Consider the following 27,106-nt stretch of genomic DNA (forward strand, 5'->3'; position numbering starts at 1 on the left):
TTGTTTTTCTAGGCATCTGTCAAGAGGGAATGAAAATGAGTAAGGCTTGGAGCAGTGTTCACATCTTGCCATTCATGCTCTGCATTTTTAAACGGAGTCCACCTTTATTGGGTTACGGTTGGCTATTAATGGAGAGGGTTTGCGTTTAATTCTATCTGCTACATGATTGGAGCTATCTGCAAAGAACATCTTGGTGGTACACAGTGAGACTATAATTTTTCGGTATTCCTGCCTGAAATTTTGGTTCAGTAGTCCATATATGATCGCATTGAGGCAGCTGTTGAAATACGCCATATAGTAACTGGCCACAAACAGCCACTCGGGGATCCTGGGTGCCATGCTGGCGGGGTCGGAGGCCACAACAAGACCAATGAAATTCAGAGGAGCCCAGCAAATGGCGAAGAGGACAAAAACCACAAACATGGTGACAAAATTCCTAAAGTCCTGGGGCTTCAGCTTTGGTTTGTTGTCGGGTTTCACCCTCCATCTGACCTGAAGAACCAGGGCCCAGATCCTCAGGTAGCAGAAGATGACCACGAGCATCGGGACGATGAAATGGAACACCACCACGGCGATGGTGTAGGCTGAGCTGACGGACTGTGTGAAGGTGCAGGAATAGACCCTCGGGTCGTACCGCAGGGTCCCCACACACAGGTTGGGCACGATCGCCACGAGCGTCAGCATCCAAATCAGGAACACGTAGCAGAGGGAATTGGTGCCGCTGTACAGTCTGTCGTATCTGAGGCTGTGGCAGATGTAGCAATAGCGGTTGATGGCAATTCCCGTGATATTGAAAACGGACCCGATGACGCTCAGGCCCATCAGGAAGCCACTAAGTTGGCAATGCAGGGAGCTCAGGCTCCACCCATTGTTAACTATAGACGCCAGCGCCAAGGGGTATGGATACACGGCCCCCAGCAGGTCTGCAACTGCCAGGCTCACCACAAACACATTCCCTAAAAGAGAAGGGTTTAGAAAACATGGGTTAGGGCCAGTTTCACACGGGTGTACATGCGTTTTCTTTCACAGGCATTCAAGAAAGAGCTGTGTCTGCTGCTCGGATGACCCCACATCACAGTTACTGAAAGAAAGTGAAAAGTGTTGGTCGCTCAGTCGTGTCCAACTCTCTGTGACCCCATGGACTGTAACCCCATCAGCTCCTCTGTTCATGGGATTTTCCATCAAGAGTACCAGAGTGGGCTGCCATTGCCTTTGTGGTTAGGGCCAGTTTCACGCGGGTCACATGGATTTTCTTTCACAGTTTTTAAAAAGAGCTGGGTCTGCCACTCGGGGGACCTGACATCACAGTTTCTGCCACATTCTAAAAGAAGTGGAAGCCATTTCCCCAGGAACTGAACTCTTCATTGTCCGTATCAGATCAACTCCAATGTTTCCAAGCTCCCAGATTCCCCAAACAACGCATGTTCCATGGTCAAAACTGTTCTCTTTTTAACTCTTTGGTTTCTCTTGTGCTTTAAAAAGAAAAAAAAAAAAATCTTGAGTTCAGGACACTCCCATTATGTCTTTTATTCTGGAATCATCTACATTATCTGAGAAACCTCATATTGCATTTTTATTTTTTCTCAAGCCAGTCAGGACTTCCCTAAGTTCCAGGCCTTTTATCTCTCTCTAACTCTTCATAGGTTCTCACACTCCCGTTCCCGGACAACAGCATAGCCCTCGTCCACAGCATAGTTATGAGAAAAAGCATCCCGTTATCAGCGGCTAGGTTAGAATATTGGCTTTGCCCCTTACTAGTTGTCTAATTGGGGCAAGTTACATTATCACATCAAACTTCAATTTCCTCTTCTGTAAGTGGGGATAATGATGGCATTATCTTTGCAGGGTATGATGAGGACTAAATGAGGCCATCTCTGTCAAGTACTGAGCAGCGTCTGTCACATGATAGCTGATCGGTAAATGTTCTATAACTCTCTCACCTCAATCCAAAGGAAAAGGGAGAAATGTTTTTAGAGTTTATAAACAACTTAAGGTAGAAAAATTAAACTCTAGATAATCAGGGTAAGTAACAATTTTATATGAACACAATAATTCAACATATTTTAAAGTTAAAGTATACTCTAGTCAAATTTTACAAGCTCTTTTACAAGTATATTAAAGTAAGTCCCCTACACATGAACAAGTTCTGTTCTGAGAGCGTGTTCTTAAGTCCAATTTGTTTGCAAGTCCAACATAGTTAGCCTAGGCACCCAACTAATAGAATTGGCTATATACGACTTTACTGTAATAGGTTTATAATACTTTTCACCCACATAATACATAAAAGTGCTAGTCAGTCATGTCTGACTGTTTGTGACCCCATGGACTGTAGCTCTGTCAATGGGGTTTTCTAGGGGTGAACAGTGGAGTGGGTTACCATTCCCTTCTCTAGGAGATCTTTCCAACCCAGGGATAGAACCCAGGTCTCCTGCTTTACAGGCAGATTCTTTACCATCTGAGCCACCAGGGAAGCCAAAATACATAAAAAAGAAACATAAAAGGAATTAAACATTTTTAATCTTACAGTACTTGAAAAATACAGTAGTCCAGTTCAGCAGCTGGCACACAGGGGCTGGCATCAAGTGAACAGGCAAAAAGAATTACCAACAAGAGCGGGAGAGGAGGTGGGAGATGGTAGAGCTGATTGTCGACAGTAGGTGACGGAGGGCAAAGCTGCAATTTCACTCACGCCTGATGTGGATGGCACAGGTTCTGGTTCCTTGCTGGATTCAATTCTATCTCCTCTCTTGAAAAAACCAATCCTGTGATGTCTGGATAGTAGCTCTTTTTATTCTCATCATAGATGACAGAGTAGCACTGAAGTGCATTGTGGAAGAAAGGCGGCTACAACTTTTGTGGACCATTCTATGTTCAGGTCCTGTGTCTCCAAAGCTATCAGTGCCTCCTCAAAGAGAACTAACTTAGGTGACTGGACATGTGAATGCATGTTGACGGCTTTAAAAGTTTGCTGCTGGAAGGCTCGTATGTAGGGGACTTACTGTATTTACTTTTGTGGTTTGTTTTCCTTCGTTTCATACTCTGCTTCTGCCTTGAGCAGCTCTTCCTCTAACTTTTCATTGCTCCCCATCCCTCCCAGTCTGTGTTAAAAGAAATGCTTAGAACCTTCACTTGTTTGCCCAACCACATGGAAGGGCATTCTCTTTTCAAGGTTCCTAAATCACTTTATTTTTACAACTTTCAATTTAGGTAATGTTGTAATAAATTCCATTCAGTAAAAATGTATTAAGGGCATAGGTTCTGAGGGAAATGGGAATGAACAGGCAGAATTCCTCCGACCCTCGACCTCAGAAAAACAAACACAATTTAAAACAGAAGGAAGAAGTACAACATGAGTACGTACAGGAGATGAGACAGAGAGGAAGGGACGGGGGGCTGGACAGAGTGGGAAGATCATTTCAGGCAGACTGGTGTGTGTTCTGCTTTGATTACATTTACTTGCAAACTTGGCTTTCTTCTGTTTCTACACTGTAGTCCCCTGAGATTGTCTGCCTGATATTTGTATCCTGAATAGTACCCAGCTGAGACTTTTGCTCTAATGTTTGAGGAAATAAATTAAATTGTCTTCTCCCAACATCTGAAATAAAATAACCTTTGTGAGATTTCTGCCTGAAAAATTTTATTCCATCCTGAAAAATGCTGCAAAGAAGTGAAGTAAAAAAGCTGCAGGGACTAAAAAAGTAAGTAAGTAGGAATGCAAGTAGGAATTTCAGATAGATTGTCATGAAAACAATTTTCTCTGAAAATTGGTTATACTGAGCCAAATTGAAGCCATAAAAGCAAATTTATTTTCCCCACAGTTCAATTTCAATTACCAATGAAATGTTTAAATTCTAACGTGGGCATATTTCAATAAATTTTTTGACTCAGCATGTTTAATACCTTAAAAATGAGTAGAATATATGAAACTCAGCTACAGATTAAATTGTCATCAAAACAGTACATTTTTACCCAGAATGTTATGATGACAAATGGGCTTGATATAGATATTTTTTTAAGTTTTAAAATAAGATAATAAGTGATGTCACAAATTTCTTTCATGGCTTTAATCCTCTGCTCCATTTATTTTTTAGTGGTTATGCTTCTTTTCTGTTCAAATAATTACCATAATCAAGTGATTCATTTTCTTTTCTTTGAAATGATCCTAGTTTACAAGTGGAGAAGAAAAAATGAAGCCATAGATTCTATGCAGATGTTGTTGTTGGGGAGCTCAGCTAGAGGCTTTGTCACAGCTGGTGTGTGTGTGTGTGTATGTGGTGTGTGTGTGTGTGTGTATGTGTGTGTGTGTGTGGTGTGTGTGTGTGTGGTGTGTGTGTGTGGTGTGTGTGTGTGTGTGTGTGTGTGTGTGTGGTGTGTGTGTGTGGTGTGTGTGTGTGTGTGTGGTGTGTGTGTGTGTGTGTGTGTGTGTGTGTGTGTGGTGTGACAGGGAAGAGGAGGAAAGATAGTTCCTATTTTTCATTTAAGAATGCTACCAGATAAGAGTAATCACAATTAGACACCTTGTAAGGTCATCGCATCCATCTCAGCTCTGGGTAACTCTGGGTAATAGATACAACCTATCTGCTTTTACAGACATCTAAGAGTCTATACAACCAGCCTAACGATGCACTCTGAAATTTAAAATAATCTCTGTTAATGGCTTACTGGGTTCCAGTCCTTCCCTCCAAGGTTCGAGTTTGCCCTCACTCTCCCTCTAGACATCCTTCTTCTCAACTGCTCTGTCTGTGAACTTCAGGCTTGGAATGGTTAATTTTATGTGTCAACTCGACACTATCTTGGTATATGTGGTTAAACATTTCTGGGTGTGTCTCTAAGGGTGTTTCAAAAAAGTACACTTGAATCAGTAGACTGAGTGAAGTAGAGGCCCTCCCTAGTGTGGATGGGCAATCATCCAATTCACTGAGGGCCTAAAGAAAACAGAAATTTGAAGGAAAGGAGAACTCAGCCTTGCTGGCTGTCTTGCTGAGCTCTGTCTTCCCCTGACCTTGGACTGGGACTTTTGCCTTAGACACTCGAAGGTCTTCAGGCTCAGACTAGAACTCGGCCCTGGCTCTTCTGAGCCTCCAGCTTCAGATGGTAGATTGTGGGATGCCTCAGCCTCCACAGTCATGTGACCCAACTCTTCATGATAAATATAGCATCTTTAATATATATAAATGAAATGCATTCATCCCTGAAAATCTGATGAGTGTTGGGTGCTTCCATTAATTGCAGCTGCACCCTTCTCCAGGGAAATGCCCTTAGTGGACCAATGAATGACCAGCCCTCCTGCCTCGAGTGGTGACAACCGCATGGTTGGATTTCCTCCCAGAGGCCTTGGCCCCAAGGTCAGGCCAAGTCTAGGCTTCACCCGCGCCCTCACCCTTGCCTGACTCTTTCCCAGCCTGGTCTCCTTCCCTCACTTACTTCTGCTCCATCCTGAGTGCACACTTTCTACAAAGCATGAGCACTGAACCTCTGACCTTGTTCTCAAGTTTGGCTTTTAGGCAAAATAAGACAGACCTTCAGCTCTATGTTGAGTCTGGGTGGTTTTTCAAAAGATGTCACCAGCTTCTCGGTGCAAAAAGAGGAGCTAGTTGCTATGACATCTTACAAACCAACCAACCAACCTCTTTGGGCACAAGTTATAGACTCTGAATGCTTCTCAGCATCACTCTTCAATTCTTTCATCCTCACTAGGAATGGACATGCTTCCTACATCTCACCTCCACCTGTGCGTGGAGGTCTGTCTTCCTCTAAGACTGTATTTGAGATTCAGGACCGTGAGAAAGAATCTTTCAATCCTCCCTGACAGCACGGTGCCTGGCATATAACAGGTACCAACAACAGTTTCCTGGATGAGCTAATATATCCCTAGTCTCTAAACAACACCTGTCCAGAGCAGAAATTGCATGCTCTTACCTGCCCAAATTTGGGTTTCTCAACAAACCAACATTCATTCCTTCTTTCATTTTCAGCCTGGACTTCACCCGTGTGCAGAGCACGATTAGAGACTCACTGAATTCATTGCTCATGAAGATTTTTTTCAATGCCCCACCTCCCAAAAAAACCCTGCTGTGCCTGGACTTTAACATCAAACTGGTAAAGATCAATTTAAATGTAGGGGAGGGGGAAATGAGCTTCAGCTACTCTTGGAAACATTTTTTATTTGTTTTACGCAGCAAATTCATAGACTCAGCTCTGAGAAATCTGGTTTAATGAAGAATCTGTTTATAAACCTGGATGATATAAAAAAAAAATTCCATGTGCATATTAAACATTAATGATAGGACAGGGGAAAGTGGGGATGTTGAAGGTGATAGGGTGCAGCGCAGGGAATGCAGAAGGGCTTATTTTGCACATCAAAGCACACCGGCCCTGTCTTACATTCTTGAACTTCAAAGGACAGTATCTCAGAAATGTGTCTTTTTAGATTATCAGAGGGAATGTGGACCAGATGCTCAGAAACAAGCCACACCTGAGTTCGAATCCTGACTATGTCGCTTGCTAGAGGACCTTGGGTGAATCAGAGCCTCAGTCTCTTCATATGTAGTAAGTCACGATACTAATGGCCGTGGTGAAGATGCAAGAGAACGCACGCAACGTGCTTGGCTTGGGATAAACACGTGTTCCTTACTTCTCTTTGGCTGTGGTGGAAACAGCCTTCAGCTTCATAAAAGGTGGCTCCCCGGAGCAGACACACGCCAGGGCTGGAGGAAGTGTCTCTTTTGCCCTGGCTCTTGCCTGGATCCCTGAAACCTTGCAGGGGCCTACTCCAGGCAAATAAGCCTGCTTTTCCTTTTTAAAAATTTCCTCTTGGCTGCACTGGGCCTTCGCCGTGGTGTGCTGGCTTTTCTCTAGTTGTGGAGCACGGGCTTAGTCGTTCTGCAGCGTGTGGAGTCTTCCCGAATCAGGGATCGAACCCGTGTCTCTCTCCTGCATTGGGAGGTGGATTCTTAACCACTGCACCACCAGCGAAGTCCCCAAACAAGCCTGCTCTTACCCTCCTGTCCCTCCGGCTATCAGCCTCTCCCGCTCCGCTCCAATTTTTCAAGCAAGGCTGACCCCTCTATTTCCTTTCCACCAATTTTGAATTCACGTTCTAGAATACCTGGGTGCTACTCACACCACATTGCTCAAACTTCTCTCCAGGCATCAGTCACATTCTTCCTGACCCCTTCTCTCGGCCTTCATCCTCCTTAAAGTCTCTGAAACATAACACCCTGTTCCTGGGAGACCTGTCCTTAGACTACCTTGCCTGAATAGTAGAAGATGCTATTCCTACAACACATGGCTGCGTGGGAGGACAGCTTGGCCCTCTGGCCACCTCCATCCTACTTCCTTCCTGGGGTCTTCAGTCTCTTTCTCTGTCACATTGCACCTCCCCATCCTGCTCCTTAATTTGGCCATGACTCCCTAACACTGTGAACACAGATGACGATTAGCTGGTCTTAACTGTTAGATAAATACAGCCTCTATACAATAAAAGAGGCTAAGAACATCATAAGGAGCTCAACATAAAGTAACACAGTACAGAAACGCACCACTGCACATCACCTATGTGTCAATTAAAAGAACAAAAAAGAACTGGAGGAAAAGAAAGGTAATACACCTGACCCTCTTGCCCTAGCCCAATTTTGAGCCAGTTTTTAAAGGTGTGAAATCTTGCTTAAGAATTCTGCTTATTTTCTAGATCTGGTCATTCTCTTCTTAGAAGGATGGCTTAGGGAGAGACCTGTAATATGTAAACACCCATATTATAGCCGTATTGATCTAGTCTATCATCTTTACGCTGACTACAAATTACTCGTGTCCGCACTATTTTTTATATCACAGAATGAAGGATGAAACTTTAAAAACAGAAATGGAATACTTGAACCACATTTTATTTTATTTTATTTTATTTTTAATTTATTTTTTTATTTTTCAGTGGGTTTTGTCATACATTGATATGAATCAGCCATAGAGCTACACGAATTCCCCATCCCGGTCTCCCATCCCACCTCCCTCTCCACCCGATTCCTCTGGATCCCCCCAGCCCAACAGGTCCGAGCACTTGACTCATGCCTCCCACCTGGGCTGGTGGTCTGTTTCACCACAGATAATATACATACTGTTCTTTCGAAACATCCCACCCTCACCTTCTCCCACAGAGTTCAAAAGTCTGTTCCGTACTTCTGCGTCTCTTCTTCTGCCCTGCATATAGGGCCATCGTTACCATCTTTCTAAATTCCGCATATATGCGTTAGTATACTGTAATGTTCTTTATCTTTCTGGCTCACCTCACTCTGTATAATGGGCTCCAGTTTCATCCATCTCATTAGAACTGATTCAAATAAATTCTTTTGAACGGCTGAGTAATATTCCATGGTGTAAATGTACCACAGCTTCCTTATCCATTCATCTGCTGATGGGCATCTAGGTTGCTTCCATGTCCTAGCTATTATAAACAGTGCTGCGATGAACATTGGGGTGCACGTGTCTCTTGAACCACATTTTAAAAAAGGCAATCAAGAAACTCTGTTAACTCTACTTGGGATGTGTGTGTGTTAGTTCAGTCGTGTCTGACTCTTTGCAACCCCATGGACTGTAGCCTGTCAGGCTCCTCTGTCCATGGGATTTTCCAGAATACTGGAATGGATTGCCATTTCCTTCTCTGGGGGATCTTCCTGACCCAGGGATTGAGCCCATGTCTCCTGTGTCTTTTGCATAACAGGAAGATTCTTTACCCGCTGAGCCATTGGGGGTAGTCTTTATTTCCTTAGACACCTTTCCCAGTTTTGAAATGCCAGGGAAATGCCACCTTTAATAGTCAAATTAATACCATTTAATAATATCTCTGTTTAATTAGAGAAGAACTCTAAATTGCTAAATTAATTTAAAAAAAAATCCTGTCAATATTAAAACTGGTGGGACTTCCCTGGTGGTCCAGTGGTTAAGATTCTATGCTTCCAATACAAGGGGCACAGGTTTGATCCCTGGTCAGGGAACTAAGATTTCACATGCCACACAACATGGCCAGTAAATAAATATTAGAAATGGTACAATCATATTATTGCCCTTTTTATGTGCTAAAATTAAATGAGGAGAAATAAAAAATGTTAACAGTACAAAAGTATAAAATAAGATTCTCATAAAACTAAGTTTTACAACTTCAAAATTTGGTTCTTTTTTATGTACTTAGAGAATATTTAAAAAGCATGCATCTATATAGTATATGCATGATATATATAGACATATATATATGTTACATGTAGCAACCTTTTGGAAAAGCTTGTTTGGTAAAAGAATGAGAATAACTGAAAGTACTTCAAACTCTAAATAGAGGAAATAATTAATGTAAGCTAGTAGAATAAGTCAAGTAAGTAACAAAGGGCACAAATTAAATTAAAACTTAAAAAAAAACTAGCAAATAAAATTCTTAAAAGTATACATTAAAATGTAAACCAAATCTTAAAATTAATTAACTGGAATAGTGTTTGTTTTGCCAAAGAACTATGTCCCAACCTCCGATATTATCCTAGACTTGGCACCTAGGAGACACCCAACAAGTATTTAAGTAAAGAAAAAAAAAGAAACTGAATATATGAAAGATAAAAGTACATTATCCCTTTCTGGATCACAAGAGAGTTTTGTATTCCTAAGTGTTACAGAAAATTACATGAGAAAATACAAATCATTGACTATAAACATTTATTATCTGCCATTTAATAGATACATGAGAAAATTTTTATGAATTTAAGTTAGCAGGTTGGTCCTCAAACCTTTCCCAAGAGGTATTTCTTCAGGCTATATTAATTTCTTCACAAGATATGGGGCCAATATATTCTCCTCAAAGCTCTGCTTTTGTCTCTATTCTTGACTCTTACTATTGACTCTATTGATGTTCTCTCATTGATTTGCCCTTAAAGGAAAGTTCACATTTCCCTATTTATTTATTTTTCATTTATTTTTATTAGTTGGAGGCTAATCACTTTACAATATTGTAGTGGTTTTTGTGGAAAGGGTGTGGAGAAAAGGGAACCCTCTCACATTTCCCTATTTATTACCTTCTATTCTTTCATCCTGAGGTAACACTTTTAAAAATGCTCATGACTACTTTAAGCTCCAGCTATTACCTACCAATCAATTTGAAAAGTTTTCCTGTTATATAACCTTTATATTCTGAGTCTTACACCTTTATACTCCATGTTTTATTTTTATTAAAAATAAAAGAACAAAATTTTAAAGGTACCTTGACTGCAGCCATGAAACTAAAAGATGCTTTCTCCTTGGAAGAAAAGCTATGACCAACCTAGACAGCATATTAAAAAGCAGAGACATTACTTTGCCAACCAAGGTCCACCTAGTCAAGGCTATGGTTTCTCCAGTAGTCATGTACAGATGTGAGAGTTGGACTATGAAGAAAGCTGAGCGCCAAAGAATTGATGCTTTTGAACTGTGGTGATGGAGAAGACTCTTGAGAGTCCCTTGGACTGCAAGGAGATCAAACCAGTCAATCTTAAAGGAAATCAATCCTGAATATTCATTAGAAGGACTGATGCTGAAGCTGAAGCTCCAATACTATGGCCACCTAATGCGAGGAACTGACTCATTGGAAAAGACCCTGATGCTGGGAAAGATTGAAGGTGGGAGGAGAAGGGGACGACAGAGGATGAAATGGTTGGATGGTATCACCAACTCGATGGACATGAGTTTGAGCAAACTCTGGGAGTTGGTGATGGACAGGGAAGCCTGGCATGCTGCAGTCCATGGAGTCACAAAGAGTTGGACATGACTGAGCAACTGAACTGACAGCCGTTGAAGGTTGAAGATAGGAGCCGTTTTTTACATATGCTTAGCATTGTGGCTTGCATTTTGACAACCAATAAGGATTTTTACTCTGTCTCATATTGAAGGTATTCAATAAATACTTATTTAAATAAATACTCAATTCAATCAGCACCAAAAGTGCTCAACATCAAAGCAAGTAAGCATCTTTTTAAACCATAAGCTCAACAACTCAAATTCACCCTAAAATAGTCTAAATAGTATTCAGACTCAAGTAGATTCTTTTTTTCTCTTTTTGTCCATCTCTCTAAGACTAATTTCTTCAATGTGATTGCCAAGAATGTACAGCTCTGTAGGAGAAAAAAAAATTTTAGAGAATGTCAATCAGAAAACCCAGAAGTTTATCCTTCATTTGCAGCATTATTAAATTTCACTAAAATTCCTTGAACTAACACCCAGAGTACTCCGGCTTCAGGTCAGCTAATCTATTTGAAAGTTGAGAAAATTAGGTTGCTGATTAAGGAATCAACTTTGTGAATGAGAGCAAATAATATTGATGACACCATGCAGTGTCCTAAACATGCAAAAATGCATCTTTAAAAACAAACCACACCCGAATGATCATCGCAGCACTGTTTATAATAGCCAGGACATGGAAGCAACCTAGATGTCAGCAGACAAATGGATAAGAAAGCTGTGGTACATATACACAATGGAATATTACTCAGCCATTAAAAAGAATACATTTGAATCAGTTCTAGTGAGATGGATGAAACTGGAGCCTATTATACAGAGTGAAGTAAGCCAGAAAGAAAAACACCAATACAATATACTAACGCATATATATGGAATTTAGAAAGATGGTCACGATAACCCTGTATGTGAGATCCAAAAGAGACACAGATGTGTAGAACAGTCTTTTGGACTCTGTGGGAGAGGGCGAGGGTGGGATGATTTGAGAGAATAGCATTGAAACATGTATATTATCATATGTGAAACAGATCACCAGTCCAGGTTCGATGCATGAGACAGGGTGCTCGGGGCTGGTGCACTGGGATGACCCAGAGGGATGGGATGGGGAGGGAGGTGGGAGGGGGGTTCAGGATGGGGAACACATGTACACCCGTGGTGAAGTCATATCAATGTATGGCAAAACCACTACAATATTGTAAAGTAATTAGCCTCCAATTAAATAAATTTATATTTAAAAAATAAAAATAAAATGCAAATAAGTAAATAAAAACCATTAATTGCCTCTTTGGTAGCCTAGAAAATCCTGAGTGTTTGTATTTATTTTTTAGAAGTTAAGGCATTTCTGTTAGACAACTGAAAAAATATTTAGGAAAAAGAGGAAAATTCAAGGTACCTTTTAACAATCCTACTATTCACCTCAAATGTTCTAGTTTTTATTTTTCAAAAGTGTTGATAAAGAATGAGCAAAACAAGCCTCAAGACTCAATGGAGATTTAAGACTTCTGAGGCAGACATTTTTAAAAGCAAATATTTTTTTTTTTTTAAAGCAGAACCTTTGAATGTTAGTAAGAAATAAAAGCAGAAGGTTTATATTTTATACTTGGTTGACTTTCTAAATTGCCAAGAGAAAAATGATTCTGAAAGCTGGCAAAAGTAAGTTCTATCTCTTCCATGATTAATTTAATGCTGAAAATTGCTGCTTTCTTATGAGATTGAATAATGGGAAGAATGCAAGATCCAAATTTAGCCATGTGGACCCAAACTCAATCATGTATTTAGCAGTCTAAAACCACTGCCCTAATGTTTCCAGGGAATTTGACAAGTCTGGAAAAAGTTAGAGTCCTGTATTAAAATACCTAAAAAAAATAATGCTTAAGCATGCAAAGGAAAACATCAATAAAAAGTCTTTAAAGGTAACATATTGCCTTGAGTCAATAATTTCAAACATCGTGGAGAATAACAGGGAGAAAACAACAGTCTGAGAAGAAATACATCAGATTAGGGATTTTATTAAACATTAACTTCATTAGCCTGAAAACATTCTCTAAGTTTGTACATAAAAGTTAGATCATAACTTTCTCAATAATAACATACTTGTCTGAGAAAGTTTTTGTAGCTTCCAGGACTAATACATTTTAACTTAAAGAACAGTTTGGCTATTGAGATAATCAGTCTCTCAGAGGGTGGATATTGAAATAATCAGAATCTCAGCCCTACTTTGTTGTGAAAGGTAATGTTCATCACAAACGGGAAAACTGAGGCATCAGAGAATTTACATAAATTTGCATGATGCTGCAGGAGAATTAGATCCTAAATCTTCAATTTCTGACATTACACTTCTTGCCATGCATAGCATCCACTTTCTTTTAAAAAATAGATTTAAAAAAACTGAGCAATAATAAATAAAAACAACCTAAAAGAACTACTCACAGAATACACACTACTAATAACGTGAAAAGAAAGTGTCAGTTGCTCAGTTGTGTCCCACTCTTTGAGATGCCATGGACTGTAGCCCACCAGGCTCCTCCGTGATTCTCCAGGCAAGAATACTGCAGTGGGTTGCCATTTCCTTCTCTGGGGGATCTTCCCGACCCAGGGATTGAACCTGGGTCTCCCGCATTGCAGGTAGATTCTTTACCACCTCAGCCACCAGGGATAACATAATAATACTTTTATTTGTAAAGTATTTTATGACTTCAAAGTGATAGGTAGACAGGTGGATGGGTGGGGCAGGATCTAAGTTTATCCTCCCAGCATCCCTGTGAGATAAGTACCCCCACTGGACAGATGCAGTTTAGAGAGAAGCTGAGGTTTAGAGAGATTGAGAAACTGGGCTCTAAACATACTGCAAATAAAAGTATTGCAGATACAAGACTCAGCCTGGGTCTTCTGACATGAATTGCTATGCGCCTTCCACTGTACTACATAGGGCTGTGTGCTGGGGTAAGAAACACTGATCATTTATTATGAATTTTGGGGTTTAGTCTCCTTTATCTACCTGAGGAGGTTGTTATAAGCACAAATAAAACAAAATGTGGGAAAGTACTTTGAAAATTGTAAATTGCCGTACAAAGTAAATTGTTAAGTACAAAGTAGTAGACATTCCAAATAAGAAGTTATTTTTCCACTTTATCCACAGAAATTGGACCAAATTTGCTGTCTGTGAAAGTGTGACATAAAGTATAAATCCAGCAGCTTCCTGCTTTAATTTTTCTCAGGCTGGAAAAATGCTTCAAACACAAATTTATAAATACCCTAAAAATATAACTATAGGGTAGAAAAACTGAATTCCTTTCATAATCGGGGCTGGTAATGTGATATGGATGCTGTAAAATATTCATGTGTTAATTGGAAATGTTGACCAAAGATGGCCAGCGGTTTTTGCAAAATTGTGTATGAACCAGAGCAATAAAAAGAAGGCTTCGGTTTTATTACAAACGGTTTAGATTTACCATTAAAAACACCAGACCGAACAGTGAGGAATACTGTATATCCTAGAATCTAGGCCTTTGTTACTGTTTTAGTTACCTTATACCTGATGTCATGGATATGCAGCATATCACAGGAAAGCATCGTTTACAGTGGGAAGAGAATGTAAGGTGCAAAATGGATGTGTATTTGCCGGGAGCTGGCACATGAGATCCCACCCATGACAAGCTCATGGAGGGAGAAAACCTGACAGGCAAGGCGGATCAGGTTTTCAGGGATTCCGAAAAGCTGCCCCCGGCGCTCACCTTAAAGATGATATCTGTCTTTCTGATGCCTGCTTCAATAGACTACTCCCTAATTTCTGTGACACAGGCAGAAGGCCTTCCCCGATCTCTTCCCAAATAAGAATCAATTTAGAACTTTAATCAATAATTTTCCCATGTGGTGGTATTTTGTGAGATTACCCAGGGTGAAAGGAGTGTTTTAATTTAAACTCCTTTGCTGATATTTTAGTTTGTTTGGCAAATGCATTTATGCCCTTGGTACTAATATGCATGATTGTTTATAATACCCTAATCATAAAATAGCATAAAGAACCTGATCATATAAAGGCCCTAATAGACATACAGCCCTTTGGGGAGTGAGGAAGCCCTATTAGAAAACATAAGAAAAATTATTCTAAAGGTGGTTATTGGGTTAATATTTGCTTGCTGTGTTTTTGCTCTTAATGTGCTAAGGCTGTGTTATGGAAACCATTGTTAATATAGTTAAAGATCTAGAAAAATAAGAGCTTAGCCCTAGTGTGGTAACAATGAGATGGTTGTTAATTGTCAGCCAGGAGTGCTAGGTAGAAGCTGCCTCACCAAAGTCGCAGAGTCAATGTGGGGTAAACTTCTTAGAGAAACTCAACTGACAACTTCTGCAGAAGGATTAACTTTTGTGTTAACAAGGTTATACTTCTACTCTGTACTGTTGCCCTATGAGACTGCTGTTTTTCAGTTAAGGTCACCATAGAAACGGAAAATAGGTTTACATTCACCTGACCTGCATAAAATGTTAATAGACCCCAAGGTCAGAAGATACTGTACAAGACCCTCATAAACAAAGAAGTATGAAGAAAACACCCTGGTTTCGTGAAGGACAAGCTGATGTAATGTTAACCTATCTTCCCCTTAGAGATGTACTAACTTAGGGTATAAAAGCTACAGTAAAAAATAAAGCATTGCCAGACCCTGCCAGACTCTGCTGCACCCCCCGTCTGGTTTCCCTATCTCCCTGTCTCTCTCTCTCCCTCGCAGACTTGGCCCTTATCAAGGCTGGTCTCACGTGTCTTCTCTCACCGACGCTGTTCATCTCGAGGGTACCCCCTGGATCCTGCCGAGGCTGGACCCCGGCACATATTGAAAAAGAAAGTTCCTGGGGACTTCTTGGTGGTCCAGTGGCTAAGACTACATGCTCCCAGTGCAGGGGGCCTGGGTTCTATCCCTGGTTAGAAAACTAGGTCCTGCAGGCCCCAAAGAAGCCCTGGCATAGCTAAATAAATAATATTTTTTTAAAGAAAGTTCCTGAAAGGATAAAATGACTCAGAAGTGTTGAAAATGAGTTTTTTTTTCTTTTTCTTTTTGGATTTGGGCACTTGGTTCATATATAAATAGTTTAGATTCTGCTGCGTTTTTCTTTGGCTTTAAAGAGTCCACAGAACTCTGGTTTTTAAATCACCAGGAAACCATGTGACTAAGCCACTTTCATGACCTCCATACAGACATTCCAAATTGAGAGTGCCAGAGAGACTGTCTGATTCTTTATTTTAGAACCACTTCTAACATCCGCCTTTGAACACCTCCGTGAGAGGCAGGCGTTTGCTTATGTGAACCCGCTGTTTTTCGGGTGTACATTGTTGCAAACTGAATGACCAGGCTGGCCATCTATTGAGGCTGTTCCTCCCGAGCGGTTACAGTTTGAAAGGGTCACGACAGGCCAGCAGAAGCCCATCTCTCCCCAGTGGCCCACCCAGAGGCATTTAAGATTGCTTGCTCACATACTCTCTGGTCAGCTCCTCATATGTGTCCCTGGCTCAACCTGCCCAAACTCATGAGAACCTCATTATGTCCCAGAGAAGTAATCCATTGCTCTGCAACCAGAAAGAGGCCCATCAGAACAGGCTTGAATTATTCTGGGTAGTTGGTCACTTCATGCTCTTCCAAGGAGGGAAAACCATATGGAAAATTTCTAAGATTTGTAAACATTTCTTGGGAAATAAAGTGGGGAAACAAGATGTCATTAAGATATTTTCCCTCCAGCAAATATATGACAAATGAACCAGATAGTTTAGAACAAGTGAGGCACACTTTTGTAAGAATACGATGCCAGTTATCACCATCTGCACACACAGCACTGCATCCACAAATCTCCATTGCTAGTCAGTTTCATAGCACTATGATTCCCAGCTGCATAGTCAGTTTCACAATCATGTAAATCAAAGGACTCAGAACCAGAAAGGACTCAGAGATCTTGTCCATCAATTTACTGAAATGCAAACAGTCCAAAGAGATGATGGATAAACACAGATCCACTCAGGAAAGAAGGCCCAGGGCCTTGGTTCTGGGCCCATTCTCTTCCCAAGTTCCTTCCACACCTCCCTATAGGATCTGATTTACCGGTCTCCAACACAGGAGCTCTCAACTTACGAGCAGTTGCACATACTTATACTCATTTCCACTCTATCCCTGACTCTAAATCCACTCTCTATTATCATGTCATGAACCCGAATCCTCTCCTGACATTTCTGAATTAATAAGGGAAGCTCCCACCCACTCCCATCCATACCACTCTCTCCCATCCTCACAGGATCTCAAGAGGCTCAGAATTCAGACAAGGTAGGTTGTTTTTCAGAAGCTCATGAGTTTCAGGTGACCTAGCAATTCTGAAGATTATTTCAGCCATATTGTTGGTCTGAATGCTCTTGTGGACTAGCTAGCATAAGAACCAAAATATCATATACAATATTCTTCTAAGAAATTCATAGTGTGTTAATCGATCGGTCATGTCTGACTCTTTTGAGACTCCATGGACCATAGCCCACCAGGCTCCTCGGGCCATTGAATTCTCCAGGCAAGAATACTGAAGTGGGTTGCCATGCCCTTCTCCAAGGGACCTTCCCGACTCAAGGATTGAACCCAGGTCTCCTGCATTGAGGGTAGACTCCTTACCGTCTGAGCCACAGAGTGAACTTGTATAATACAACACACTTTTAAGTTCAGGGCTATTTTTTGCTGATGCCCAACAGACACAAATAGGAAAAAGAGATTCAGGTGTGACCTTTACTAAGTGGCTGAATCTAATTATGTGGTTGAAGGAAATCAGAGACCAAAGAGCAAAAAACAGACGATGGAGAAGAACAAAAGAGAAGGCAAAGAAAGAGAAAGGAGGGGAAGGGGAAAGAAAAGCTAACGCAAGTGATTAGAATGGTCAAGGGCTCAATCAAGGCGGCTCTGGACACATTCAATGGGACCTGGGCTGGAGAACTGATCACCAGGTGGCGAGTGTGGTCACGGTTAGTGGAGATGGGTGTCATCCTTCATCGTCTGAGCAAAGGATACAAGCAAAGAGTCAAGTTCAACACAGGCAACAATCTGCTGATAGATGACAGAAAAACTTCAGGTTGGTGGTTTTCAGTACTTGGATTCTGCATAAATTCTAGTTTGAACTGTGACTAATACTGCCATCTATCAACACCCTTATTTCAAACCATTTCCCAAAAGTGATGGTCACTTAATGTAAATAAATATCTTAAAATACACCAAGCTGTACACTTATGTTTTATGCATTTTACTAAGCTACACCTGAATTTGAAAATAAGAGGTAGGCATTCCTAAGACCTCAAAGCATCCGTGGAGCATCCAAGTGTAAAATTCATAAGTCAAGGCAGAGGTTCCATGTTTCCTCCATAGTTTGTGCACCTTTCCACGTGGTGACACAGGACAGACAGGAATAATGTCCAATATCGATCTGAAAGAGACAAGTGTGGGAGTGGAATACCAGTGTCGATCACCCAGTCTTGGAGTCACTCTGGGAAAGGTTTTTTTTTTTTTTAACTCTACTGAAAGTTTACCCCACTATGCACCAGACTGCAAAATAAAAATAAACCTCTTTAGAAAGGTATCTTTCTAAGCTATTGTATCCCTGTCTTCTTAAGCAGAACATCCTAATGTGACTGGGTCTTTCCTTGATGGCTCAGGGTCCCAGGTAACAAATCCATCACTGTGCTCTGTTCTTCTTGGGAGTGGTTAATGCTGGGCAGTTATTTGTTTCTGTACAAAGTTCCCATAAAAAGCTATGCTTGTTCAGCTTTCCAGGACTGCTTTTAATGAGTCTGTTTCTACCCATGCTGTTTGCCAGGTGCAAACATGTGGCAATATGTGTCAATTATATGTGTCAATCTTCCTTCTAATTCACTGCTTATAATTTTTGAGGGTGCAGATACTAGCCTCAGAGGTTTGTGGCATTCCAATGCAGAACAAATCAGCCATGGGTGAGAGCACGTTATTTTTGCTTATTTCCATTTATTGCCTATTTTCCACAGAGGTTATACTGCCAGATAATTAAATTTTAAATAAATCAATCTTGCTTTATTTTTTAGTTAAAGTTTTAAAGTATAACATGTATGTAGAAAAACGCATAAGTCTACAGCTTATTTTAACAAAGTAAATACGCCTATGTTAGGTGTATGTAGGGAAAAAACACATAATTACACCTGCTTTATCCTTTTCAACGTATGCATCATTTCCCACACGCAAAGTTTGCAAAGTATCCTTTACCAAATGCATTATCTCACTAGGTAGCCTCAACAATCTGTGAGACTAAAAGATGAGATATTTTCTGTACTTGACAAGCATGGGAAGTGCGGCTTGGATATCTTAACTGATTTCTTAGATAACAGGGTAGTTAGCAAGTATGAATGCCAATGTTTCAGTGCAGAAATCTTTCCATTACACTATGAAATTTGCTCAGAAGATGCAAATACAATACTGTTGGTTCTTAATATCAAATTTTGGACAGGAGCCCAGCAGACAGTCTGTCAGCACCTAAGATCCTGGTGGCTGGCAGGGGGTTGGTGTCTGCATCTGTTCTGGTTTTGATAAACAGGAGGAGGGGGACTTAGACAATCATGCCATTATACCACTTTCCCCAGAGAAAGTCCTAGTTCAAAGTTTAAGATGCCTTGGCATTCCTATTTTCTTATCTCACCTCTTCCATTCTCTTCTGTCTATCTTTTCATCTTTAATACCAATAAAACAAACTTAACTGAAGTTGAAGAACGGTACAATCACAATTTTTCGTAAGGATCCCAAAACTCATATTTGAATCAGTGATCTCTATCACTGGTTCAGATTACCACCCGTTCTGTTGTTTAGTCACTAAATCATGTCCGACTCTTTTGTGACCCCATGGACTCTAGCCCACGACCCTTCTCTGTCCACGGGATTTCCCAGGCAAGAAGACTGGAGTGATTGCCACTTCCTTCTCCAGGGATCAAACCCCCGTCTCCTGTGTATACTGCATTGGCAGGCAGATTCTTTAGCAGTGAGCCACCTAGGAAGTTCACCATTCATTCTAGAAAACCTCAAATAGTTTGAATTGTAATAGTGGTTCTTTTGAATAAAAAGCCCCAATTACAAAAGTATAGATGTTTCAAATATTTAAGCTCACCACAGGTCTGTCTCCCAGTTAGCTACAGGAATGCAATGTTTTATAAACTCTATCAAAAAATTGCTCAGCAAACAATCAAAATACAAAGCAGTGTGACAGGACAGCACCTTGCCTAAGTTCTATTTTGTAAAGCATAAGAAGTAGACTTGTTCCAGACATGTGGATATATTTTTTTAAATGAAAGGTTCTGTAGGATTCAAACTTTCCAAGTGCTGCAACTGTTGATATCAATGAAGTGAGGTGAGCTCTTGGAGGAAGATCTGAGAATTACACCATGCTTGACAATTTAGGGTCGAAAGCAAAGTCCTGTTATTAAACCCTAACCCAAGGAGTCAAAATAATCACTGACGCAATGAGACTATGGCACTGCAGATTAACCCATCATTACCAGAGCAAGCACGCCCAGAACCCGGAGATTCAGGGTGCAGTGGGGACTGGTAGGAAATCAGTCCTGGTGAGAAAGCAGGCTTCTCAACTCTGCTCCTGGGATATGACAGAGAATTCTCATACCAGACTCACAGCTCTGGTCTCCTCATATCCTCCTTTTTTGTTTTTTTGTTAAGAAAATTCCATTTAACTTAAAAAAAAAAAAAGCAAAACCAGTTCACCCATTTGTCTCAATCTCTCTACCCATTTCTGGCAATCTACCCACAGCCACCAATCTGTTTTCTGTATCATGAGTTTGGTTTTTTTTGGGGGGAAGGGGTGGATTTACATGTATGAGAGATAATATGCTATTTGTCTTTCCCTGACTAATTTCCTTTAGCATAATGTCCTTAAGGTCTATCCATCTTGTCACAAATGGTAAGATTTCATTCTATTGTATCCATTCAGGTCAGTTGCTCAGTCGTGGCCAACTCTTTGCGACCCCATGAACTGCAGCACGCCAGGATTCTATTGTGTGGCTGAGTAATATTCCACTGTGCATTTACACATTTTGTTTATCCATTAAGCTGTCAATGGACACATTGCTTCCATATCTTGCCTACTGTAACCAATGCTGCGAAGAACATAGACGTGCATATATCTTTTCAAGTTAGTGTTTTGCTTTCTTTGGGTAAATACCCAGAATTGGAATTGCTGAATCATGCGGTAGCTCTATTTTAAATTGTTTGTTTTCCATAGTGGCTGCACCGTCTACATTCCCACAAACAGTGTAGAAAGGTTCCTTCCCTCCACATCCTTACCACCACTTTTTGATGATAGCCTTTCTGACAGATGTGAGGTTCTAGCTCATTGTGGTTTTGATTTGCATTTCCCTGGTGATTAACTATATTGAGCATCTTTTCTTGGACCTGTTGACCACCAGTATGTCTTTAGAAACATATCTATTCAGATCTTCTGCTCATTTTTTAATCAGATGTTTGGGTTTTTGCTATTGATTGTATGAGTTCTTAACAGACTTTGGATATCAGCCCCTTATCAGATATATAATTTGCAAATATTTTCTCCCATTCCATAGGACGCCTTTTCATTTTTCACGACTTCTCTTGTTGTATAGAAGACATTTAGTTTGATATCTGCTTTTGCTGTACTTTTGCTTCTGATGTTGGATTCAAAAAATCAACGCCAAGACCAGTGTTAAGGGGCTTACAGTCTATATTTTCTTTTAGGAGCCTCTTCCTGAAGGCAGAATTCCTTTTGGCAACCCCATTTCAGCCAGTCAATGAAGTGAGGCTATTCAATGGACCAACTCCAGTTCAACTCAGATTACCAGGTCTGATTAATTCTTAAACTACGGACTGTGCCAAGCATTATAGAAAAAAGGGAGCCCTCTTGGAAAGGAACTCAACAAAACCAAATTGTTGATTGACTACCACTCAGAACAAAAATACTGCTTTTAACAAATTTGTAAGCACATGGTTCCTTCCCATCCCCACCCCCTAAAAGTTTGCCTCCAAATACAGAAGTAGCCATCTAGTCATCACTTAGAGGTCCGAATACCAGTGTCCCACGGACAAATCGTTCTGGGGCTCCTACCCAGGAAAAACCAATTTCAATTTACTGCTTGGAGGAAAAAAAAAAAAAGTTCAACTCAAGCACAAAATTAGCTCTAGTATTATAGTATATAAAAACATACTCTTTATTACATCAATATCTATGTTTAAGATGTAAGCTTGTTTAACTAGGGGAGAATGACAGTCACTTTCCCAAGCAGGTATAGGTGCCTATGGTTCTTTTTTAATTATATGCTAAAAACCGAAAACTCTTCCTGACAACAGAACTAAAAATACTTTCCTTATCATCTTGCCAGCTTACATATTTTCTTATATTTAAACAACGCTGGGAAAAATCAGTTACATGTCAAAAAAGCAACTGATTTATTCATTGATTTGATTTGAAAGGAACTTTCTGCAATGTGTATGTGGTCTCTCCCAATCTAATAAAGCTCAAAAACTGAAAATTGTACAGTGGGATCCCCCCTCCCAAAAAGAAAGAAAATCTGACTCCTACTTAGAAATTGAAGGCTTCTTAGTGGTTTCATGGAAACATATCTTAGATGGGCAGGTTAAAGAAAAAGTACTTCAGTCGCTATTTTTAAACATGACTCAAGGCCCCAGGTTTTAAGAAAGAGTTTAACTTTTCTAGCAAAGAGCCAGTTGACAGCTCGAGGCGGCTGCGTGCTTGCAAAGGCGGCCGAACAGGGGAGAGGTTGCCGTCGGGGAGAGCTGGGGGCTTGCCCGTCCAGCCTGCCGGGTCCCAGGAGCCCCTACCTGCGTTCCTCAGCTTCTTGTTCCGATACACGGACAGGACCACCAGGAGATTGCCCACGATGTCCACCACGATGGTGAAGATGAGGATGGAGGCGAGGGTGGCGGCCAGCCACGAGGGCCGCGGCCGCGCGCCATCCCCGCCGCCGGGCGCCGGCTGCGAGGCGTTGAGCAGCAGCGCGCTGCTGCCATTGCCTTTGGGGGTCCCGCCCGGCGAGCCCCACAGCCGCCCCGCCATAGCGCGGGCAGGGCCGGCGCCCGTGCGTCCCCAGAGCGGCGAGATCCCCCCGCTCCGTCGCCTTTTATGACCCCGGCTCCCCCGCCCGCGGCGGCCGGACCCCGCACCTGCCGCCCCGCCCGGGACACCGGGCGCCGCCCGCGGCGCCGCGACTGTGCGGACAGCGCCCCCGTGCGGGCAGCCCGGGCCGCCGCCTGCGCCCCAAGGGGACCCTGTGCCGCCTTAAAAAAAAAAAATTAACTTATTTTAATTGGAGCCTAATTACTTTACAATATTGTAGTGGTTTTTGCCATGCATTGACATGAATCAGCCACGGGTGTACATGTGTTCCCCATCCTGACACCCCCTCCCACCTCCCTCCCCATCCCATCCCAGGGTCATCCCAGTGCACTGGCCGGAGCGCCCTGTCTCACGCATCGAACCTGGACTGGCGATCTGTTTCACATATGGTAATATACATGATTCATTGCTATTCTCTCAAATTATCCCACCTTCTCCTTCTCCCACAGGGCCCTTGCTCTTTGGTGCAGGGACCCTTCATGCTCCATGAAACTCTGTCCCCTCTGGGGCATTTCCCCAAATCAGGGCCAGACTGCTTGGGCTCCAACCCTACCTCAGATCCCGGTATGTTAGATAACCATCATGTGCCCCAGGTTCCTTATCTATAAAATACGATGTTATAAAAAGTAACTCATCTAACCTCCTAGATGGTAAGAGTTGAAAACCAGCTCAAGGAACTTTTGCAGACAGGTGTTGCACCATAACCCCTCACCTCTGCCTCATATGCTGCAAAGGCCATCCGTAATGGTGATCATCTTTCCCCAAAAGCTGTTTTAGGGACTTCTTGAACACTGTCCTTAAAACGACAAGTTCTTGCCCTCAACCTCTGTGCACGCCTTTACCTGCTTCCACTATGTAGGAAGAATGGAGAAGGCTGTTGGCTTGAATGATGGAAGGTTCCACTGCAAACACTGGCTCACAGCAATCATAAACTCATTGCGCTTTCAAATGTCAGGGATTAAATAGATTTAAAGGAGCCACAAACCTGCGTCTATAGCTGTTCAATTCAGGCAAGCATTCTCTACCAGACTTCTCCCAGGAACAGTACAGACCTAAACACCTTTATCTGCCAAATCCCCACGCTCTCCCTGCAGACATCTGCAAGGCACACACTCACCCTGCAGCTTTTAAAAACAAGCCTCCTTTGACCGCTGGAGGTATCCAAGAAATCTGCAACCTCAATATGTAACTACCAGCCACCAGGCTGTGGGAGTGATTCCAAAACAGTGTGAGATGAGGCAAGCCAACAGCAGTCTGGAACTTTTCAATCAATCAGCCAAAGACTGATAAAATTATCCAGGAAATAAACCAATTCACCTATATCCCAGGTTTTACTTTTGTATCTTTTCTGTATCCATGTCTTAAGGGTACAGTTTTTGAAATCAATTTCCTTTCATTCGTGAATGTACTTGTTCAAGAAAAATTGACATACTTGGCTCTAATGTTTAAAATACAGTCCTTGGCTTCTTTTTGTGCTATTTTAAATAAGGTAAGGGAGCAGGTCCGAGGATGTGTGCATGCCAAGCTGCTTCAGTCATGTCAGACTCTTTGTGACTGTATGGACTGTAACCCCCCAGGCTCCTCTGTCCATGGGATTCTCCAGGCTAGAATACTGGAGTGGGTTGTCACGCCCTTCTCCAGGGGACCCTCCTGACCCAGGGATCAAGCCTGAGTCTCTAATGTCTCCTGCATGGGCAGGCGAGTTCTTTACCATTAGCGCCACCTGGGCTTGTAAGCACTCTCTTGCAACACCTCTCCTTTTAAGTACAATATCGCTTCCAGCCCTGGAGAACCGGAGGGGCATGCTGCCTTGTCCCACCTGCTGTTTTTGTTTGTTTTGACGCAAAGAGGACCGTTTAGAAGACCTCCTTCTGGTCCAGGAGATCCTCCCAGAAGAAGCAACATGGGACCTGCCTGCCTGCCTTTCCTTTTTTTCTTGCCCTATCCTTTGTGGTAGAGGAGCCTGGATGCTGTTACCTGTGTGAAAGGAAAGGGTCAGCGGGGCATCCTTTTAGCTTATGCTGGAACGTGTTGCCAAACATCACACCTTTCAAGATGGTTCTCTGGAACATCCTTAGCATCCTGCTTTGGGGACTGGTACTTTTATATGGAACACGGGGCCCAAAGCACACAGGTGGGCTGCCCCCTGTTGCCCTCCTGCCTGAGGCCCCTTATTCGGAAGCTGCTAGAAGAAGCCCCTGGCAAGCAACAGAGGCCAAGTCCTAGGATAAGCCTTGTGGATGAGTCTTACCAGTGCTCAGCTGACATCCATGAGCACCCTAGGGAGAACCGCACCGTTGGAAAAAATAAAATATAGTCCTTACTCTTCAAATGGCAGTGAACACTGTGGGTATATATATATGAGCTAACAGAGGTGAAATGAGTCCATGAGTGAGAGCATTGAGGAGGGAATTTGAAAACTAATAGATACTTCAAATGAGTTGAGTCATAGGATTTTAATTGTCTTTTTTTTTAAGAGAGAAATTTTAGGTTTACAGCAAAACTGAAGGCGAGGACCGATATTTCCTGTATACTCCCCTGCCATCTACACATTCTCCCCCACGGTCAGCACCTCACACCAAAGTGGTACTTCTATTATCATTTATAAACCCACGGTAACACTCCATTCTTACCCAAAGTTGTAGTTTACATTAGGGTTTTCTCGTGGTGGTGAACAGTCTGTTGGTTTAGACAGTTGTATAATGACATGTGTCCATCATTATAAAATCACGGAGTATTTTCACTCTAAAAATCTTCTATGTTCTACCTGTTTTTCCCTCCTTCCCTCCAACCTCTGGCAACCACTGATCTTTTTATTGTCTCCATAGTTTTGCTTTTTGCAGAACATCCTCTGGCTGAAATTATACAGGCTGTAGCCCTGCCAGATTGACTTCTTTCACGTGGGAATTTGTCTTTAAGCTTCCCCCAGGCCCTTTGATTGCTTAATAGCACCTTTATTTTTAATGTTGAATACTATTCTATTATTTAGATGTACCACAGTTTAGTTATCCATTCACTTATGGAAGGGCATCTTTGTTGCCTCCGAGACTTTGGCAATTGTGAATAAAACTGCCCAGTTGTCCCATAAGCATCATACATGTGCTCTTACCAGTAAACTTAAAGCCAGCTGTGACAAACCTCATAAGTAATTATACTCTGTGATAACTCCACTAGACAATTTTTTTTTCCATCCTGAACATTGGGGTCAAAAATAGTTTGAAGCAAAACCACAGATTTCCATTAGCATTCTTTAAATTTCTTACCCAGCTCAGCAGTATGATCCGAAAGTTATCGAATGTTTTCTATATGATTTATTGCATATTCTTCCCCATCCAGGAACAACAGCTCAAGGACAATATTATTATCATTTCTCAACAAAACCCACCTTCATTCTTTATACCTTCTCTCACTGACACCACATATTCTACTTGCTTTGCATGCTGAAATGCTTCCCTTATCATTTTAGTAGCTGTAATTACATCATATTGTATAGTATAGCCTTTTGTTAAGGTTAAAAGCCTTAACAAAACCAAGAAGCAAGCAATTGAACTGTTACACCTGCATCTACTTATTGGTGAACTTAAGTACATATTCCATAACTTCTAAAAACTTATGGTTTTCTCATAGCATAATTTCTCTTTAATGTGGTACAAACTGTGTATTTAATAAACCCAAACATCTTTTGAAATTCTACTAATTAACCCAAGAAAGACTGAAGTTGAGCAAAGTTGACTGTGTGTGTATTTTGAGGACAGAAGAGTTCCCTTCAAGCTTTCTTTTAAGGTTAGTTTTGTTCTCTTGGGTCAGGATTTTGAAACAGTATTTTATCAAACTAGCTTTCTTTAACTGCATATGCAAGGGGGGGGGGAGGGGAAACAGTTTTGGAGTTTCAAAAGAGTTTCATCTTGACCGTTATTTCCCCAGAGTTTAAAGAATACCATTTCATAAATCATTAAAAAAAATTTTCTCTTTAGTCATAATCTCATAGCTAAAATTTTTCTAATGAATTGAACCTGGATTTTCCATTTTACAGAAGACAACATAGATGCCTGTCACACAAAGGGAATATCTGCTCACACACCACCAGACAGGAGGCTCACAAAGCTGCCAAGAGGGTGATGGGAAGGGAATCAAGCCAATACCTCCCACAAACGGCCTTCAGAACCAACTGGCAAAACGCGCGAACAGCAGTTTGTCCTCAAAAGAGAAGTTAGCCGGG

The 27,106-nt window shown here is 41.6% G+C and overlaps 1 protein-coding gene across 1 annotated transcript; it reads right to left on the bottom strand.

Moving 5' to 3' along the window:
- Positions 1-87: 87 nt before the first annotated feature.
- MTNR1A (melatonin receptor 1A) lies at positions 88-22,827 on the bottom strand. Its single transcript, XM_065947522.1, has 2 exons — positions 22,593-22,827; positions 88-956 (listed from the first exon to the last, which is right to left on the bottom strand). The coding sequence occupies exons 1-2, from the start codon at positions 22,825-22,827 to the stop codon at positions 88-90; spliced, it is 1,104 nt and encodes a 367-aa protein (XP_065803594.1).
- Positions 22,828-27,106: the final 4,279 nt, after the last annotated feature.

The sequence above is a fragment of the Muntiacus reevesi genome, chromosome 10 (genome assembly GCF_963930625.1).
Source record: "Muntiacus reevesi chromosome 10, mMunRee1.1, whole genome shotgun sequence".
NCBI classification, from domain to species: Eukaryota; Metazoa; Chordata; class Mammalia; order Artiodactyla; family Cervidae; genus Muntiacus; species Muntiacus reevesi.